General features: G+C 38.2%; 1 protein-coding gene across 1 annotated transcript; it reads left to right on the top strand.

Annotated features, from left to right (window-relative positions):
- The first annotated feature begins 209 nt into the window (after positions 1-209).
- MAD2L1 (mitotic arrest deficient 2 like 1) lies at positions 210-5,462 on the top strand. Its single transcript, XM_007172412.3, has 5 exons — positions 210-418; positions 1,209-1,355; positions 2,666-2,786; positions 3,779-3,882; positions 4,609-5,462. Exons 1-5 carry the CDS (start codon positions 346-348, stop codon positions 4,779-4,781), a joined length of 618 nt encoding a protein of 205 aa, XP_007172474.1. The 5' UTR covers positions 210-345; the 3' UTR covers positions 4,782-5,462.
- The last annotated feature ends 15,212 nt before the right edge of the window (positions 5,463-20,674 follow it).

Genomic DNA, 20,674 nt, shown 5'->3' with positions numbered 1-20,674 from the left:
GCGGCCACTAAAACCTGGACCTACCATCCTCCCCCCTGGGCACCAGGGAGCCCGCCGACCACAACTACCGGTGCCCAACAGGGATCCTCCCGAGCGTAACCACTGGGAACAGCGTCACCACGCCTACCCACTGCGCCTGCGCGAACGGCCGCTCCTGCGGAGGCCCGGAGATCTTGCGGGACCCCGCTGCGTAGGGCGGGGCCTAAAAGCTTGTCGCGCCTGCGCGAGGGGCCGACGGCGTCCTGCGTCGTTACTTTTGAAACGAGTGGCGGGGAACTGCTCTGGAAACCCCTGGTGTTGCTGTCTGCCGGGTGGAAGTGCGTGCCTTCTTCCGTGGGCCTGGCCATGGCGCTGCAGCTCTCCCGAGAGCAAGGCATCACCCTGCGCGGGAGCGCCGAAATCGTGGCCGAGTTCTTCTGTAAGTCCTCGCGCAGGCCGTAGGGCGGGGAGAACGGAGCCCAGGCCGCCCGGCAGGCCCGCGGCTCGGCTTCTGAGGCGGGGGGAAGCCGAGTGGGCCGGAGCGGCCCCGAACCCAAGCCCTCTCAGCCCCGGCCTCCTGCCCGGTCTGGGAAGAGGCGGATGCAGGCGCCTCCTCCGGACGCGTTGCTAACGATGGAGGAGGACGCCTAGGTGCTGCTGAGGCCTGCCTCGCGGTACAGCCCCTTCGCCGGGAGCGTTTCTTTAAAGTGCAGAGCTCACCCCTCACCATCACCCCCGCGAGGTGAATCTGGTCGACGGTGATGGACTAGACTTCGGGAAGCTCCGTTCTGGACGAGGCCAGTTGTACCTTCTGACAGAATGTGGCAGAACTTGTGAGGATAAAAGGAGGAAAGAGAGAGGGGGAGAGGCTTGCCTGGGCTTTGGACTAGTCAGTCGGTTGCCTATTTTGACATCCTCTAACCATAAAATCTGAATTTGGACTTGTTTTACAATGAAATGAAATTTGCCCCTGGGAGATTAATGCAGTTTGGCATTTTTCTTTTATTGCCACATAAATGCAGGTATCACTTTCTCTCTTACTTAAAAGCAAGATTTTAAGGATTTTTAATGCCACTTTGTACCTATTCTGCTTTCAGCAAAACACACAAACACGTGTGTGTTTAGACATTTACAGCTTTACACCATTAATGAAACCATAGCCACATCTAAATATGCTTTATTTCCCGAAGTTACAAAGTGACAGTGACTTTAATATTTCTTGTTTTCAGCATTTGGCATCAACAGCATTTTATATCAGCGTGGCATATATCCATCCGAAACCTTTACTCGAGTGCAGAAATATGGACTCACCTTGCTTGTAACTACTGATCCTGAACTCATAAAATACCTAAATAATGTGGTGGAACAACTGAAAGGTAATTAATTGCTGGAAACAGTTTTGAGTTTTGCAGGCCTTCTATGATCCACATTTTCTAGCATCTTGGTGCTCGTTTTTCAGCTCTGTACATGGTGGTGTAAAACACACTACCACCCCATAGTGAATCAACTGGGAGGAAGCAAATAGCATATAAATTGAAAGACGTCCCACCCTTCCTCCACCACACTTTGAGTAGGCTGAATATTTTAATGTTAGAAATCTGATATGGTTTAAGGAAACAATCTCCATTAACGGAGTTTATGTGACCAGATGGAACATGTTTGAATTTTACTATTATGATGGTGTTGATTATCTGAGAAAAAAATCCACTAACTATATTTTTTTGTAGCTGCTTGCAGTCTAAAACCATCATTATATTAAGATGAAGGAACTAAAACTGAATTCAACCTGGGGGACTAAACTTAAAAAAGAACTACTAAATAACAGAGCGCTCGTTAGAATTTTCTTATTTTCACCTATTTCCATTTGTCCTTTTTTTTTAAATCCTGCCTGAGTCAGTAGCCTTTTCTATCTGAACACTCATTTTTTCCTTTTAGCTCAAGAAGTTGCAGTACTGTTGGATCAATATTTGTTCTCCATCTATTCCTTTTCTTTCTTTTTCTAAATTCCTATTAGTTTCTCTCCACTTAGGAGTCCCATTTCTGATTTTTCTGTGTTGTGGGATATTTTTCCCTATCTACCCATTTGACCTTCCAAATTACTAGTTCTAAAAAACACTACAGCCGTCATCTTTTTTTTCCTTTTTAATTTTAAAATTCATGAATCATTTTTTTTGTTGTTTTAAGTAACTTCATTTTTTAAATTACATCATTGTATTTTCATTAACTTCAGGGCTAAATCACCCATAGTCATTCACAGGGCTGCACTCGGATTATTTGGTGTGGAACCTCTTAGAACTAAACTCAAACCCTCCCTGAGTCAAATTTTCCTATTTTATGCTTTCATTGTACCATATTTTGCACCTGCATAGCAGTTACCACAATTTTAATTTCACGTTAATTGGTGCAGTGATTAGGTTAATGTTATCTTCTACACTCTTGCCTTGGATTAGGATGGAAGTACCGAATGTTTACGATCCTATCCTCAGCACCCAGTGCTATACCTGGTATAAATACTGAGAATTTGAAAACAGGAGCTAGGTTATTGATGGGGCAAGTTTTCTGTATAATTTGGAGGAGATCCAAAATAGCAGTGGTAGAAATTTGCTGAGGATAGGAAGTGGGACCCGAGAAAAGAGTTGCTTTGTAATGCAGTGAACCAAAAAAGATGCCTTGTTATGTATTACAGAATGGTTATACAAGTGTACAGTGCAGAAATTGGTGGTAGTCATCTCAAATATTGAAAGTGGTGAGGTCCTTGAAAGATGGCAATTTGATATTGAGTGCGACAAGACTGCAAAAGATGACAGGTAAGTAGGAATTTAAATTATTTTCACTTTCATATGCTTGTTCTAAAACTTGTTTTCTTTACAAAATGAGTTCTAATTATATTGAACAAGTTTCATATAAGGTATAGTTTTTTCTAGGATGTTTAATTTGATCTTCAGTCTCCTGTGGAAAATAATTGTGCTTACTTTAGCATGTCATTGACTTGTATAGTATTGCCTTTAGTCTAAATTGGTGAATTTCAAATTGTAGTATTTATGGTGGCATATGCAAAACGCCATACAATATACTAGGTGGCCCATTTTATGAATTGTTTAAAGGTACTTTTAAGCATAAGGGATTATCCTAGACTCTCCCAGCTTAAGATGCAGCTCTACTGTATTTCACTTAATGCCACAAATTTCCTAAGACACTTCATAAACTCTGAAGTTTCCAGACTACCTGAATGGGAAATGCCCATCATTATATGCTAATGACTAGCATTGTCCTAGGCATACTTACCTGTAAATTCAGAACCATTTCTCATAATGAAATGTAGTTTGCTTCTGAAGCCTTTGGTCTCTTTTAGGAAATGTTTAGCTTATAAAAATAATTTGATATACAATTTAATATCTTATTTGAGACAACAGGGAATTAGACATTTAGGCGTTACTAAAAATGCCAAAATGATTATACCAATTAAATATTTTAGATACCACTGTTATTTTTTTTTTTTAAGAGGTACTGAAGTTTTCCTAACTTGAAGCACTTGGCAAATTTTCTGGTCATCTGATACAAAATGACCTGATCCTAAGACCAACCCTAAAAAATGATTGGAAGGATAAATGAAATAATAAAAATACATACTATGCTTACTGTGGTATTATGGGTCCTAATGATGTACTCATTTTCTAAAAAACTCCTTTTTAATGTATTACTTATTTGATTTTGGAATCATTTAATTAGATAAATAATCTTACAAATGTTTAAAATAACTCGTTAAAACTTAAATTAATTGATTTGGTTTCTTTGGTAGTGCACCCAGAGAAAAGTCTCAGAAAGCTATCCAAGATGAAATCCGCTCAGTGATCAGACAGATCACAGCTACAGTGACATTTCTGCCACTGTTGGAAGTTTCTTGTAAGTATTATACAACGTCACATTGCCTTAAATTTGTTGGGGAAAAGACTAAGCTACTATTTTAAGAATTACCCCTTTATTAAATTTTTTCTTAATTATCAATATCATGTAATAAAAATGGGAAAGCATTATAAAGGTAAAGTAATGTTATATGCATTCTGGAAAATTTGGAAATGCTGAAAAGGAAAGGAATGAAAGTATTCCACAATACTCACTCTTGAATGTTTTGATGTAATTTCTTTCATTATTTTCAATTCTTACACACTTTTATGTATTGATATATATTTAAGACTATAGCTATAATTGTGTCTTGCTTTTCTATCTTCCTTACTCCTTCAAACATCAGATATGTCCTGAAAACCTACTATATGTCACACTGTTCTAGGCACTAGGATACATCAGTCACAGAACCAAGATGTTAGCTTTACTGTAGGTCACATTCATGCTATCCCATGTGATTCATTATATACTTTCTACAAATATTTTTAACGGTTTTTTCTTTAAAGAAAAAAAAAACTTGAATTTTTCATAAGATAAAGTGAAAGGAGTGCAATATTTTCTGTACTACAGTAAATTTCCATTGAAGAAAAGCAATGAACTAGTTATTACAGACCAGGCTAAACTACATTTCTAACACTATGTGTGGTTCAAAATGTGAGGGAGACAGGGCAGGTAGTTTTACTTTTGAAAAAATAATGTACCTTAATTATTTTATCCCCAATTTAGGTTCATTTGATCTCCTGATTTATACAGACAAAGATTTGGTTGTACCTGAAAAGTGGGAAGAGTCAGGACCACAGTTCATTACCAATTCTGAGGAAGTTCGTCTTCGTTCATTTACTACTACAATTCACAAAGTAAATAGCATGGTAGCCTACAAAATTCCTGTCAATGACTGAGGATAAGCTAAAGACAGTAATGTACTTGTATTCTCAAATGTGGTTTTCCTGAAACCAAATCAACTTTAGTTGATATGTTTTATTTCATTGGTTAATTTTTAGATGGGGAAAACTTAACGTTATACTTTACTGAATCTGTGCATAATTGTTCCATTCCTTGGTACCTGTTTCACTTTCCATAGGGCTGATGTAAGTTATTGCACACTGTTCCAAAGGGAACTAGCAGATTACATTAGCATTGTAATGTCAGTTCCTTTGAAGGTAGTAACGGTAGATGGAAAAACTTTTGCCATAAAGCTAAATGTCTTTCTAAATCAGACCTTTTGGTCAAGCAGCTTGACTCAGAATATAGAGAAATATTTAAATATAAAATAGAGCAAAAGAAATATGAATATTCAGAATATTTGTTTAGATCCTGAAAGTAACTAATGATAGTCCATAAGTAATGAAATATTGCTCCTATTAGGTCCTTTTGCCATTTATTTCATTTGTATAGTTTCCATATTGAAAAATTTTCCAACTATTTGATTTTAATTTATATAACTTGAACCTATGAAGCTATGGATATTCCTACTGTTCAAATTGCTGTGATACCAAACTTTTAAGAATGTCCTTTTATGTTTTATAAAATCAAGCTTTAAATGACAATGATGAAATAAAGTTAAATGTGTATGTTTTAAATTTGTCTTAAAATATTTTTATATTGGTGTGGTGTTAATACAGTTAAATAGTTATGATGCATTCAGTACAGCATATTATTTCTTGTGCCTACTATGGTTGTAGGGCCTAAGAATTCAAAGTTGAGTAAGTCTTGAGGTACTTTCAATTTAATGCACAAGCATTTATTGTACCCCCCTTCATCTCATAACAGTAGATTTAAAATAAACATTCTTTTTGTAAAATGATAAATGTCCTTTGGAATTAATTCAGTTTAGCAAATTTTGGATTGTAGAACCTTTCTATACTCTTAGCTTATTGTTAGTCTAATTTTCCATATACAGTTGACCCTTGAACAGTGCAGGGATTGGATCACTGACCCTCCAAGCATTTGAAAATCCCAGTATAACTTACAGCCAGCCCTCCATATCTGTGGTTACTCCATACCCATGGATTCAACCAACTGCGGATCGTGTAGTACTGTAGTATTTATTACAGTACTGAAGCTTGAGATCTTATGAAGGAGAGGAAAATATATGGCAAAGGACCATGAAGTAACCAAACAGGTTTACTTCATTATGTATTTGTCTTTATTATTTCACCTGGATAATCTTATCTCTGATCCAATTGTGTGCTTGTTAAGAATAAAGGGCAATGTCTTACATCCTTTCGTCTCTTAGAGCTGCTGGACAAATAGGTGCCAATTTTTGATGATGGGTATCGTGAATGCTGTTGCAAAGGCCAATCTCTAAAGAGTTGTTGAAGCTATCTAACTGAGGTTCACCCACAAGTCTTCCTGAATAAGAAAGTAGGTACTCAGAAGTGGAAATAATGTTTATTTAGGGATGGTCAAGAGTCAACATGTGAATCCTTGAGCTGTTCATAATCTGTTTAACAGTTGAAATATGCAATGAGAAGGAAAGCAGAAATAGAGCTTGAGTAAAAATATGGAGAGAGTTGAAAATTATGGTCCTATTTTTAGGAAATATGTTTGAAAGTTTTTATAGAAAGCAATGACTGCTTCAGGAAACACTGAATGCCCCTTTGTTAAACAATGGGAATAATAAAATGTGGTTCTTGACCCAAAAAAGCTCACCAGCAGCAACATTATATATTGCTGATAACACATTTCTTGTCATTTATGTTTCTGACAAATTAAGTGATCCTAATATTACTACTTTTGTGATTTATTATGGTACTTACTTCTCTCTCCTTTAAGAGTTATGTCCAGAAATTAATGCTCTGGATTTGAATGTTACCCTCAATAACAGGAGCTTCTGCCATACAATCTATTGCCTGCAAGTTACTCTATAGTATCAGTTCTGCATCAGCTAGGCTCTTCTTTTTTTGAAAACAGAAAAAAATTGGCTTTGAAAAAATTTAATGGAAGAATATTAGCTATGTAAAGAATCAAAGGAAAGGCTGAAAACCAGAGAGCTAGGGCAGCCCCAGGGATTTTCAGTGACAAATTTGTGAACTCTGCATATCTTTATGTAATAAATGGACCACTGGTGTTACCCAGTGATCTATCCAGATGACTCAGATTGCTGGTTTAAAAAAAGTGACAATGAAAAGCTTTGTTTGCATTTTAACAAGCTGAGATGTAAGACTAAGAATTCTGGGAAACTGCATTTTTAAATACTTTGATCATTTCATCTCAGCCAACATCATTAACATGGTTAAATTAGACTTCTTACACCATTTGCATGTTAACTGTTTACTCTTGTGAGGATTCTGAGGAGCCAGTCATGATCTTCCTCGCCTCTTACAGATTATGTATCAGTTCAGAAATATACATATTGGAGTTGAATGGGAGCCAAGCTATGAGCTTTACTGATAAAGCTAGACTGGAAAAGCTTTGGCCTAAGGTTCCAGCTGGACTTGTCCCACCCTCCTTCTATACCTTGAGGCTCACCCTGGGAGGAAGATATCTAAACCAACAGATGAAAGAATTGTGACTGACTTCATACCATGTTAAATAGAAGCTAAGATTCCAAGAGAATCTGGTGGGCCTCTAGACCTGCCTGGGCTCTGACTCAATTTTGCTTACCATAGGTAGAGGAATGAAACCATGTTCCAGTTGAGCCCATCAGGGTTTGAAATAGAGCCCCAGAAGGGACTGCACCACACCTGGTCTTCAGGATCCTTCTCTCAGTACCATCAATCAGACAGAGAAGTCAAGCCTCCATGGGAATTTTTACACAGAGGTATAACAATCTCATGTATCGATTGGCTTTCGTTGTAGAGCAAACAACCATAACATAGCAACAATAAGCATTTTTTCCTCCTTCAAGTCTGCAGGTCAGCTGGGGTGCTTGTCTTCATTCCCACCTAAGTCTACAGGTCATGTGTCGTTCTACCACTGAAAGCGCAGTGACTAGCCAGGATTCTTGAAGCTTAGTTTCAGAAGCTTAGTTTCAGAGCTTGCACACTGACACTTTTCCACATTCCACTGGCCAAGGCAAGTCTTATGGCTAAGCCAGACTTCAGAGGGGAAGGGAAGTATACTCCTCCCAAGGAGATGGGGGAGAGGTGTGAAAATATGGTGAAAGGATCTAATAGTCCAGGGGTTGGCAAACGTTTTCTGTAAAGGGTCAGATACTAGTTTAGGCTTTGCAGCCATATGGTGTCTTGCACCTACTCAAGTGATTCCGTCGTAACTTGAAAGCAGCCTTAGACAACAGGTAAACGAATGAGCATGGCTGTGTTCCAATAACAAAAACCAGATGGTGGGCTATATTTGACACAGGGGTTGTAGTTTGCTGACCCTGTAATAGATCTGTTTGCTGTTTTGTTCACAAATATTCAAACCCCTCCCTGGCTCAGAGCAATTGATTTTGTGATATTCAAGGCTTACATTTAAAGCAACATCATTTGTTTTCTCCATCCATGGTATCTCAAATGGGATGGCTCTTTATCTCTATCCCATATTCTGCGAAACGCAACTGGCTATTTCTTTAAGGTACTCCTCAGGACACCCCACAGTGAATTTTGATCTGAAAACTGGGAAGGGAGGTTCTTTGGCAAATGATGTGTACGAAGAGATTCAGAATAGCATAAAGGCTACACGCCTCTATTTTTAATCACTATATAAACATGTATGCTGAATAAATGTTACTATTAGAATGCATTCAAGTTTCTTAGGTTCATTAACCTCCTATATATTTTAGCATATGAACTCCAAAATCATAAGCATAATAAAGTAGGTATCCACATAGACATTTAATTTTTCTTTACCTTCTGTTTCCATTTAATTGCTTAGTCTGTAAAATTTATCTTAATTTTATTTTCTGTGAAAGATCAGAAGAGCTATGATGTTACATTGTAATGCCTGTATTTTCCACCAGGTGTCACTAATGTTGTAATACTTAAAGTGAATTTCTTCTAACTCTAAATTAGACTAATATTCTGCTTTTCTTATTGGAAGTTAACATTGGGATTTCTGTCTACAAAAATATGAAGACATCAGAGGGAAAAACACAGCATCTGTCTTTTGCTAGGCACTTTACATGAACTATTTCATTTAATTCTCATGCTTTAGTGCACAAGCAGAATCGTGGGGTCAGTGGGCATGCAAATGGCACTATGTTTTTAAAGTTTAGATGGCCTCTTTTGACCTCAGCCAAGGAAGCTCATTTGACTCCACAACAAGCACATCAAAAGCAATTCTTCACCCTTTTCTTAATGGTTCTTACCTTCTACATCCTTTTAGCAATCGAGTGTCCAGAACAAATTACTTTTCCTTTACTGGGCTTTGAGTTTCATTGGTGAGTTTGTATTTACACTTTCCTCAGATGACTCTGACCAATGAATGGAAGAAACCAAAACAAAGAGGACTTTATCCTATGCCTTATCTATATTGTTTATAGAATAAATCAAGTGTGAATTTTCAAGCATCTGTGAAACAGTTTTCCAACTAATCAGAAGAATTGTTCATTTAACTACCTCAGTTACTCCTTGGGGAATTAATTTTTGGCTTAACTTGTAAATAATATTTTCTCATTCTTTTTTTATTCAGTGTATGAAATTATATTTCAAGTTATTTGGTTCAATGTGACCATGATAAAGGTTTGTGTTGGAACAACTATGGAATAGAACCTGTCTGCTAAACTTCACATTAGTTATATTTTCTAAAAACAGATCTTTAGCGATCTTTCCATTCTTGAATATGGCTTTGAAAGTCAGCAGTATTAACCTATGCTTATTTAAAAAAAAAAAATCTAGCTGGGAAAGCTACTTAATCTCCATTAGAGTTGACAATCCTGTTCCAATCTGGCAAAAACATTGTAGCCCTAGCAACAAAACTATTAGAAAAGGCCTAGAGAGAAAAATGTCAGAGTTGACCCTCTGATTTCACAAGTCAGTTTATGTTACCACTTCACCTATTTTTGTCCTCCTACCATTTGATCTATTTTTATACTAGAGAAACATAATATAGTTTCATTTATTTGTGTAAAGTCCATTTTCATCTACATTTATCTGCATCATTTTGCTATGTAAGCTTGTTTGCACAAAGGAACTTACATCAGATCAAAATCTTTATTGTCTTGGAATTTTATCTGTGTGGAAAAGACTTCTGAGTATAAGCAGGCCAACCATACTCCATTGCCATGCAAGGGAAAGATCTCAAACGTCTTTAAAAACTATATAGATATGGACATATTGAGTATATGCCTAGACATGGATATGATTTCTATCTAAATGGCAGTCTCCCTGTCTAAGTGCAGAAGTTAGTGGTTTTAAAGATTGAGTCAGTGATATCCAAAATATTTCATGTCTAAAATACAGTTCTTGTATCACTGTACTCAATCATAATAGTCAATACAGCTCTTTAGAAACCAGTTCAAAGCTTCCAGATCTAAGAAAGGAAATTTATAGCCAATGATCATCTACCATGTGCCAAGTACCAGTTAGGTGCTTTACACCTTTTCAGGCTGGTTCCTTCTAGGTGCATAGAGGCTGGGGCTGGTGGGGAAGTAGGAGACTTGGGCTACAGCCTGTGGTCTTGGAAACTGGTGATGGGACATGGGGAGAGCCATGAAGCAAAGAAAATGATGAAGTCTGAGTCCCAAATGACAAGTCCTCTGGAATAAGGAATAGCTCCAAAACCTCAATTCAGGGCTGTGAGGGAAGAATAGTGTGGAAAGAGAAGGACTGGATCCAAAATGAAGGTTTTATAACTGCTGATGCCCAGTGAGTCCCAGAGGATAACCGTGAAGGAACACTGCATAGGGAGAAAGAATCCTTCATAGAGTACCTTAGGCTCAATTTGTGGGCAGGGAGGGGATCCGGCATCAAATTAGTACATGACATGCATTATCTCAATCCTCACAACAACCCAATGAGAGTTACCATCCCCATTTTACACCTGTAAAAAGTGAGATTCGGGAAGGTTAAGTAATTTGCCCAGCTTCAAACATCCAGAATACATTCCCAGGCCTGACTCCAAAGCCTGTATTCTTACTGTATCTCATTGCCCCTCAGAGACTAGGGAACAAGGAAGGGTCCCCCTGTTCCAGTATGCAGACTCAGCCAAGGAGACTGCAATACCACCTGAATCTAACTCCAGCTGGGGAAGTGAAAACTCACAGCCACAATGGTTAAGCGTCAAGGTACATTAACTTTTTGAAAAACTCTTTTTCATAATAAGCTATCACTAAATGTTTATTAACACAGAGCCTTTTGCTGTGTAACAGGAGCATTCATTTTCTTCCATCAACATTTTCTTCTCTCATTCCTTTCACTTGTTTTTGTAACTAAATGCTGTGTTGGAATTTGGGCTTCTGCTTTATGGGCTTTCACCAGTTTGAGAAATAGACACAGAAAACAGATTGAAATGTATGTATTATCATCTATATTATGGGGTTTTCTAATAAAGCTGAGTAGGAGCAAGAGGCTTACACCTAAAGCAGAAATAGGTTTGCTACTACTCCCCTATAAATGAACTGTGGAACAGTCAGACAACTTCGGTCTTCCTCACTCAAGCCCAACTCCAGCATGGGAGTAAGAAGTGCCGCTCCCTGAACGCCAAGGGCAGAGTTAGAAAGCACTGTACCTGAGCTCCGGCAAGCCTTAGAAAGAGTTCTTCTTTGTTGCTTGGGATGGTGTGAGAGAGAAGGTGGAGAGAGGGGCCCCCAATATTTCTCCAGTACCACTTTCCATCATCAGGATCAGAGCAGAAACCTGAAGAGTGGAGTAACATGCATCCCTCCCAGTATTTGCCAGGTTTTTTTTTTAAAATATAAATTTATTTATTTTATTTATTTATTTTTGGCTGCGTTGGGTCTTTGTTGCTGTGCACGGGCTTTCTCTAGTTGCTCCACGGCATGTGGGATCTTCCTGGACCAGGGCTCAAACCCGTGTCCCCTGCATTGGCAGGTGGATTCTTAACCACTGCGCCACCAGGGAAGCCCATTTGCCAGGTTTTTAATCTTTTAGCATATTACAATGCCAGTGTGTTCCACTGGCATTATGCCAGTTGATTTTAGGTAGCAGGGTGATGGTAACAGGCATTTAAAAAAAATTTTAGTAATTATGTATTTTAATCTGTATTCAGAAAAATATATAGCATATTTTAACATATCATGAGCTAAAGATTTTTAAAGTACACACATTATTTTTTTAAAATGTATCAGTACTGGGACGGGTGATTTGCAAATAAAAATCACGAAGGCAGCACATATATGAAGGAAGGCTGGGAAATGATGTCATAAGCCATTGTACTTAAGCAAGTCAGAAGTAAGCCAGGGCGGGCTGTCCTCTCAGCAGGGCGGGCTGCATGCTCAGAGTGCTGCTGTGCTCTCACCATCCTACACTCCACTTCTTTCTACACTACGTTCCCCTCTGGAACTGCTGATGGGCATTTCACTTTTTGCCCACAAAAGACTCTAGCAACATGAGTCAGACAGGATTCCACGCAGCACCCTAAGCTCAAAATTCACTCCCTATTCTATTCTTATCACTAATTATGTCCTGTCACATTGTCCAAAATAGATCATCAGACTTTATGAAACGAATACAAAGACTGGATCAACAACAAAATGTCCCAAATTTGAATAATAGGAAACTCTTCTTTTTCAGCTTCCTCAAAACTAAATCCCCTTGTAAATAAAAGCCCATAGAAATTAAAGTCCAAATGCCTTCATTCCCTATTTTATACAATTGGCTCAGTCTCAGCCAGAGGGTCTTAGTTGTCTGGATTCCTATATCTGCAGCTGTGTCCTAGGCTGTCTTTCATAGGAATATAGCTTCTTCAGCCTCTTTAAATTCAAATCTCTAGTTAGCTCTACTCTCCAAGGGGTCGGTAGCCACAAAAGAAACTGCAGCTCCACTACAGAAGTTATCACAAACAAAATTATGATCCCCAAATTAAGTGAATGGTATAATGTGGTTTGACATTGCTATTCTCAGCCAAAGAGCATGGCAGATAACTTAGTGGTACCTGTGTTGGAGACAGTGAGGACCTGAGAACACCTCGTTTCAGTCCCATGGCAGGTCAGCCAGCTGCACCAGTGTCAAGTCCACAGCCTGGGAATCTGTGTTTACTGACCAGAAACTGCCCAACAGTTGTGCTTCTATGTGTGTAATATATTTGTGTATTTCTTTGTGTTTTTTCTTGTTTTGTTTTGTTTGGGTGATGCTTGTGGGATCTCCCCATATATATTGCCTACTTTCTCTCATAGAGTGACATTTGAGACATTATTGCCTTCTTAGAAAATTTAGATATTCTGGTTTCTTCATTTCCTCCTGTCTGTTGTCTCATGCAAGATTGTGGTCTAGAGGAAACCTCTACTCCCAAATTCTTCCAAGTGTGTTCTCTGTAGGGAAGAAGTACACTCTTCTCCATGAAAACATGAAGAATGGGGTAGAGACCATCACCCTACTTCTTAGCGCTATGTTTTAACTTAATAATATACACTGTTTTATTTATTATGATAATAGTGATTGTCATCACTCTTCCATAAATGTTTTCCTTCTTACCTAGGCAGGTTGAGTTGGACCCAGCTAGGCAGTAGGTGACTAGAGTCAAAATTAAATTAAAAAAAAAAAAAATTAAAACACCAGGATCACAGTAAAGGCCAGTGAGTCCGGATTACTCTTGCACATGGTCGGTGGGAATGTAAACTGGTTCAGTCACTGTGGAAAACAGTATAGAAATTCCTCAAAAAATTAAGAATAGAACTTCTAAATGATCCAGCAATTCTACTTGTGGGTATTTATCTGAAGAAAACAAAAACACTAATTTGAAAAGATATATCCACCCCTATGTTCACTGCAGCATTATTACAACAGCCAAGATATGGAAACAACCTAAATGTCCAAGGATGGATGAATGGATAAAGAAGATTTAATGTATATATATACACACAACAGAATACTATGTAGCCATAAAAGAAGGAAATCTTGCCATTTGCTACAACATGGATGGACCTTGAGGGTATTATGCTAAGTGAAATAAGTCAGATGAAGAAAGACAAATACCATATAATTTCCCTTTTATGTGGAATATAAAAAAACAAAACAAACAAAAGAAAAACAAACTCACAGATTGAGAGAACAGATTGGTGGTTACCAGAAGGGAAGGGATTGGAAGAAGGGTGAAGTGAGTGAAGGGGATCAACTGTATGGTGATGGATGGTAACTAGACTTAAGTGCTGGTTACTTTGTAGTGTATACAAATAGCAATTTATAATGCTGTATACCTGAAATGTGTATAAATGTTATATACCAATTTTACCTCAATTAAAAGAAAAAGAAAAAGTAACAGAAGGATACCAAAGTTTAGCAAAACTTTAAGGAGATTCTAGATGTCACAGATTAAAGTACTCAAAAGTTAGTATTCCAAAAGGTTGGGCCATTGAAAAGATAGAACACAAGCACAAACAAACAAAAAATACCTAAACCTAAACTTCAGGGCAGAAACTTTTCTGTTCTTACGCCTTCCTGTCTCAGTAGGATCTGACCATTAGTGTAAGGAGAGAGACTCCAGCTGTGAAGGAAAATGGTGCCAAGAACTGCAGCTGCAGAAATTTTTTTGGTTTTTTTTCACTTTTTACTTTTGACATGTAAAATTAATACATACACAAGTTAAAAAACATCAAACAGTACAGAGTGGTACTAAATGAAAAGTAAGTTCTCTACCTTACCTTGTTCTCCCACTCCCCATTTCTAATCCAGCTCCCTTGGAGTATAGTTGCTTTACAATGTTGTGTTAGTTTCTGCGGTACAGCAAAGTGAATCAGCTATACATATACATATAACCCCTCTTTTCTGGATTTCCTTCCCATTTAGATCACCACAGGGCACTGAGTAGAGTTCCCTGTGCTATACAGTAGGTTCTCATTAGTTATCTATTTTATACATAGTATCAATAGTGTATATATGTCTATCCCAATCTCCCAGTTCATCCCACCCCCCCCCCACCAGCTCCCTATTTTTAAACATTTTTTATTCTGTTGCTGGTTATTACCATACCTCTGAAACTTATGTTAATTTCTCCATTTCTCGTTCATCAACTTTAGATAGTATCTATTAAAAGATGATAAATTTAGTTCATATTTCTTTATCCACTACTAAGTTTTTCCAGTTACAGTATTTTGGTTCTTCTGGTGTTTATCTATAATTTTAAAGAATATGCTTAAACCCCATATTTTGTTACATAAATTTTAGATAGCATATCTTGATTCCTTACTAGATAAGGTGAGAAAAATCTGTGTCTGACATTACCTTCCACATCTCTCTGCTGCCTTAACAGACTTCCGTTTTTTTTACATTATCAATGTTAATATTAGATTCTCTTTTATAGTTACTATTGTCTTCCAAGTTTTGTTTATATGTTGATTCTACAAACTGAAATAGCATTTACATTATTCCAATTATTAAATTACTCCTTACTGAAAGACTGAATAGCTCTACCTATTGAGGAAAAAAACGTCATCTATATCATCAAAATGGAAAGATGAATGTTCCAAGTGTCAAGCTCAAATGAGAGTCCTTAAACCCAATCTTCAAGAATTTCTATTATTCATTTAGCCAATGATACCTTTTATTTCCAAGAAATCTTTTTTCTTTGATTATTCTTGTTACCCAGCCACCTATTCTTTGGCTTCTTGACTCTGAAGATGTTAGGGTTTGGGGGGTTTTTTTAATCATTTTTTCTTTCAGTTCTCTTTTTTTTTTTTTTTTTAATAAATAAAGTTTATTGACATTTTAGGACAGAAGAAAGTTAAACAGGTATGTTCAATCTGTTACGATTATTTTAAAATTTTATAATGGCCTATTGCTCTTCTTAAAAAAACATGAAGACTTCCCATACTCAGGACATTCAATGGTGTTTATTTTCTTTACTTGGACACTTTCATTGCATAGCTCTTCCTTAACCTTATCCAGGCAAGGCTCTTCTGATATGTCAGCTTCTCAAAGACGTTATTAAATTAGCACTCTGTCAGTGTCAGTCACATTCCATCCTTACTCTCATTCATTTTCTGAGCATTTCTTGTAATGTATGACTGCTTTCAATAAGTTTCTCAGATTTGTTTGAGAGTATATATGCACTCTTAAAGAACATCTTTGTTGGATAAAGACTTCTAGATGGACATTTTTGCTTTCAGCACTTTAATGATGTTACTCAAATGTCTTCTAACTTGCATGATTTCTAATTAAATGTTGGATATATACTTATATTTGCCGCTCTGTATCTAATGTTCTTTGTTCTCCTCCAGCCTTCAGCATTTTCTCATTGTCCCTTTTTTTTTTTTAATCAGTCATCAATTTTATACACATCAGTGTATACATGTCAATCCCAATCGCCCAATTCAGCACACCACCATCCCCACCCCGCCGCAGTTTTCCCCCCTTGGTGTCCATACGTTTGTTCTCTACATCTGTGTCTCAACTTCTGCCCTGCAAACCGGTTCATCTGTACCATTGTTCTAGGTTCCACATACATGCGTTAATATACGATATTTGTTTTGTTCAGTTCTCTTAATTAACTGTTTTCTTCAGGAGTCAACTGTTACATCTGTTCCACTTGGACCTTCTCATTTTTGCTGTTGGTTTCTTCTAAATTTTCTGGTTTTGTTTTTGTTTTTGTTTTCCATACACATGCATGATTAAGAAGATTGATCAATACTGGTAGCATGATTTTCAACTGTGCTATTATAGACCTGTCCCTTGAATGAAAAGATGAATGGTAGGGTCTATGTACATATAAGCTAGTACAGTCAGCCCTATGCGTCCATAAGTTCCACATCCACAGATTCAACCAACTTAAGATCCAAAATATTCCAAAAATATTCCAGAAAGTTCCGAAATGCAATACTTAAATTGGCTGTGCGCTGGCAACTATGTACCTAGCATTTACATTGTATTAGGTATTATAAGTAATCTATAGATGATGTAAAGCATACAGAAGGATGTGCATAGGTTATATGCAAATACTGTGCCATTTTATATAACGGACTCGAACATCTGTGGATTGTGGTATCCACAGGGCATCCTGGAACTGGTCGCCCACAGATACTGAGGGATGACTGTATTCTTTAAGGGTACATTTAGATATTTTGTTAACCATGTATTTTTTTTTGAAATTTTAAATACATTTTTAATGTATTTTTTTGAAATTTGACTTTTTAAAAAATGCATGAAAATATCATTTATTTTATTTACTTAGTTTTTTGTGTGCCAGAATTCACTCACTCACTATGAAAATATCATTTATTTTATTTACTTAGTTTTTTGTGTGCCAGAATTCACTCACTCACTCTCTATTATGAATACGCCTTGGACCGAGGGCCTGAAGGTTAAACATAATTTCCAGGTATGGTCAGCAGAGGGCAGCAAAGGGTAGTGGAACAAGTGCTCACTGCCCAGGCCTGGGCATCCCTCTCTTTTCCCTTTTCGAGGTAAAAATCAATTAGCAGGTAGTAGAAGGGCCACAGTGCCAGAATCAGGAGAGAAATTACTCACAGGGACAGTGACCCTGAATGGGGATTAGGCTGAGGAGGCAGTGGAAAGGTTTAGCCACAATTCACAGCCTGGTATCTGTCACAGAGATGTGGACAACTAGCCATCAGGAGGTGAAGCATCAATTAGAGCACTTTCACAGTTCTGACTGCTACTCCCAGCCTGTCTAAAACCCAAGGTCTGGCTCCTTAGGATAACAGGAGTCGACTATCCACCTTGGGAACTGATACAAACTTCCTGTCTGAGAGTTGGTCCATAGCCAGCCATTCTGAGGAGGAGAGAGTGGGGTATGGGCACCAAATGCAAATGCTGACAGTTAATGTAAACACTCAGATACATTCCAATTAAATAATTTGGGAGTGAACCTAAACACGACGTGGCTTAAATATATTTTCTTCCCTCCTCCAGAGGGGAAACATTGTTTAGTTGTGGAAACACTATATGACTTTGGAATTAGACAAATGTGACTCTATGAATTGTTAGGTATATGGCTCTCAGTTACTTAACTCTACTGAGCCTCAGCTTCTCCATCTGTAAAACTAGAAATAATGATTCTTACCTCACAAATCTGCTGCAAAGAAATGAGATGATGTACATAAACTGCGTGGCAAAGAGCTTGGCAACCTGTAGTCAGTCAACATTGGTACCTGTTCTGTCTCCCTGTCTTTATCTTGGAAGAAGATCCATGATACTACTTGCTGTCTTTGAATACAAAGTCTCGCTGTCTCCTAAAAGCATACTAACGTTAATTGAGGGATTACTGTGTTAGGTACCATAGTAAGTTTTCTGAAGTGCTACCTCACTTAATTTTCATAACCAGCCTATAAGGAATGTACTTTTATCATCATCTCCATTTGACAAATGAGGACATTGTAAACTGGTTTTCCTAGTCTTCTCACGTAGGGAGTAAAGAACGAGGAGGGATTCAAAACAGGTAATTGGATTCCAGAACTCATGCTCCTGACAATACATAATCTGTTTTCCAATACAGACATTTAATCAAAGATTTAAAAATCTAAGGGAAAAAATAGAATTAAGAAAATAGTCTTGTCTTTGCAGTGTGTTTAAATGTTGGTACTATTGGCATAAGATCACCTCTTCTATTTGATATTTAGGGCAAAAGTTCAGTGTTCAATGAAATAAATGAAAACACACTTTGTTGCAGACTCAGAGAACGGACATGTGGACACAGCGGGGGAAGGGGAGGGTGGGATGAATTGGGAGATTAGGATTGACATATATACACTACCATGTGTAAAATAGAGAGCTAGTGGGAACCTGCTGTAAAGCACAGGGAGCTCAGCTCGGTGCTCTGTGATGACCTAGATAGGTGGGATGGGGGGTGGCGGTGGGAGGGAGGTCCAGGAGGGAGGGGATATGTATATAGATATAGCTGATTCACTTCACTGTACAGCAGAAACTAATACAACATTGTAAAGTAATTATACTCCAATTTTAAAAAATAAATAATTTTTTTTTTAAAAAAAGAAAACACACCTTGTCATTGTTATTCCATTTAGAGTTCTTTCATAAAATTAAAAGAACTAACAATGGTATTTGGAAGACATTCAGCTTTAGCTATTACATTTAAAGATAACTATTACATGACTAAGGAAAGCTTCCTTGATCTTTCTGAGAAAAAGTTTTCTCTCTTTTGCTTCACTACAAGGGGAAGATGGTACAAGAACACTTCTTTCTCAATGGATGCCTAAAAAACAATCACAATCCTGGTTACATGTAAGAATCATGCAAAACGCTTTTTATAAATATAGGTTTTCTGGATCTGGTGACTCAAAACCTCTGGGAGAGTACAGCCTAAAAAGCTCCTCAAAGCAATTCTGATGCATATCAGAACTGATTACCAGTGACTAGATTCTAGAAGGGGAGACGTCTTCCTGGCCTCTAAACTCTCCAAAAGGGAGAGGCAGAGAATGGAGATAATTTGGGAATTGGGGAAGGTGCAGAGATACGTCTGCCTACATTTCTTGCCTTACATAGATTCTGCCAAATGCTTGATGAGAGGCCAAAAAGTGTTGCCCAATAAGCCTCCATGGTTCTAAATACAGTCAAGCATGTCCAGACTAGCACTGTCCCTTTAAAAGTGGTGAGCAGTCTCTGGAGGCCACTGTCTGTATGCCTCATCTGTGCTAGTTTGGTTTTAAGAGGAGAGGCCTTAACAAGGTCACAGAGGACCTAAAAGACCTGTGCTTCTGGCTTCCACCCACCTTTTCAGACTTATTTCACCTTCCTGTACCTTCTGTTAGTGTCTCCAATCTAGCAAACATTTTCATGTCTCTGAAATTTCATGTACTCAAATTCTACCCCTTCAGCATGAAATATGAAACATCCTCTCCCGGACTTCCCTGGTGGCGCAGTGGTTAAGAATCCACATGCCAATGCTAGGGGACATGGGTTCGATCTCTGGTCCAGGAAGATTCCACATGCCGCGGAGTGACTAAGCCCGTGCACCACAACTACTGAGCCTGCGCTCTACAGCTCACGAGCCACAACTACTGAAGCCCGCACACCTAGAGCCCGTGCTCCGCAACAACAGAAGCCACCACAATGAGAAGCCCACGTACCGCAACAAAGAGTAGCCCCTGCTTGCTGCAACTGGAGAAAGCCCACACACAGCAACCAAGACCCAACGCAGCAAGCAAGCAAGCAAGCAATAAATAAATAAATTTATTTATTTATTTTAAAAAAGAAACATCCTCTCCCAACACATATTCTTTTCTCTTCTTCTTCTCTCTCTTTCCCTTTCTCTCTCTCTCTCTCTCCCTGTCTCTCCCCCTCCTTCCCTCCATACCTCTTTCCCTCTCTCCCTTCCTCCCCTCCCCCCCAATTAATTCCAAATTATCTTTTAAAGCTCATTTCAAAGGAGGTTTTCAAAGAAGCCTTCCTTGCCTGCCCTCTCCACAATCAAAGTCAGGTGTCCGGTCCCTCTTGTAATTGCTCATCTCACTCTAATTTTTCTTTGTAGTACCTACCAGAGTCTGGCATTAAGAGTTATTGGTGAGACTCTGTTTAATTTCTGTCTCCCCAATTTAAATCTAGGTTTTGTGAGAGAGCTGGGCCAGAGTCCCTTTTGCTCCCTGCTGCCCAGACCTAAACAAGTGCCTTTCTTTCAGTACAGGTTCAAACACTCTCTGTTGAATGAAGTAAAAGAAAGAGAGACTATTTTAGATTATTCCTTTCTTCCTTCATCCACAGCAGAAAATTATTTCATAAAATGTCTTGAATTCCTCCAATGTGCCAATGCCTGTGAGGAT

Source organism: Balaenoptera acutorostrata, chromosome 5 (genome assembly GCF_949987535.1).
Source record: "Balaenoptera acutorostrata chromosome 5, mBalAcu1.1, whole genome shotgun sequence".
NCBI classification, from domain to species: domain Eukaryota; kingdom Metazoa; phylum Chordata; class Mammalia; order Artiodactyla; family Balaenopteridae; genus Balaenoptera; species Balaenoptera acutorostrata.
This window is presented reverse-complemented; position numbering and strand designations above follow the sequence as displayed.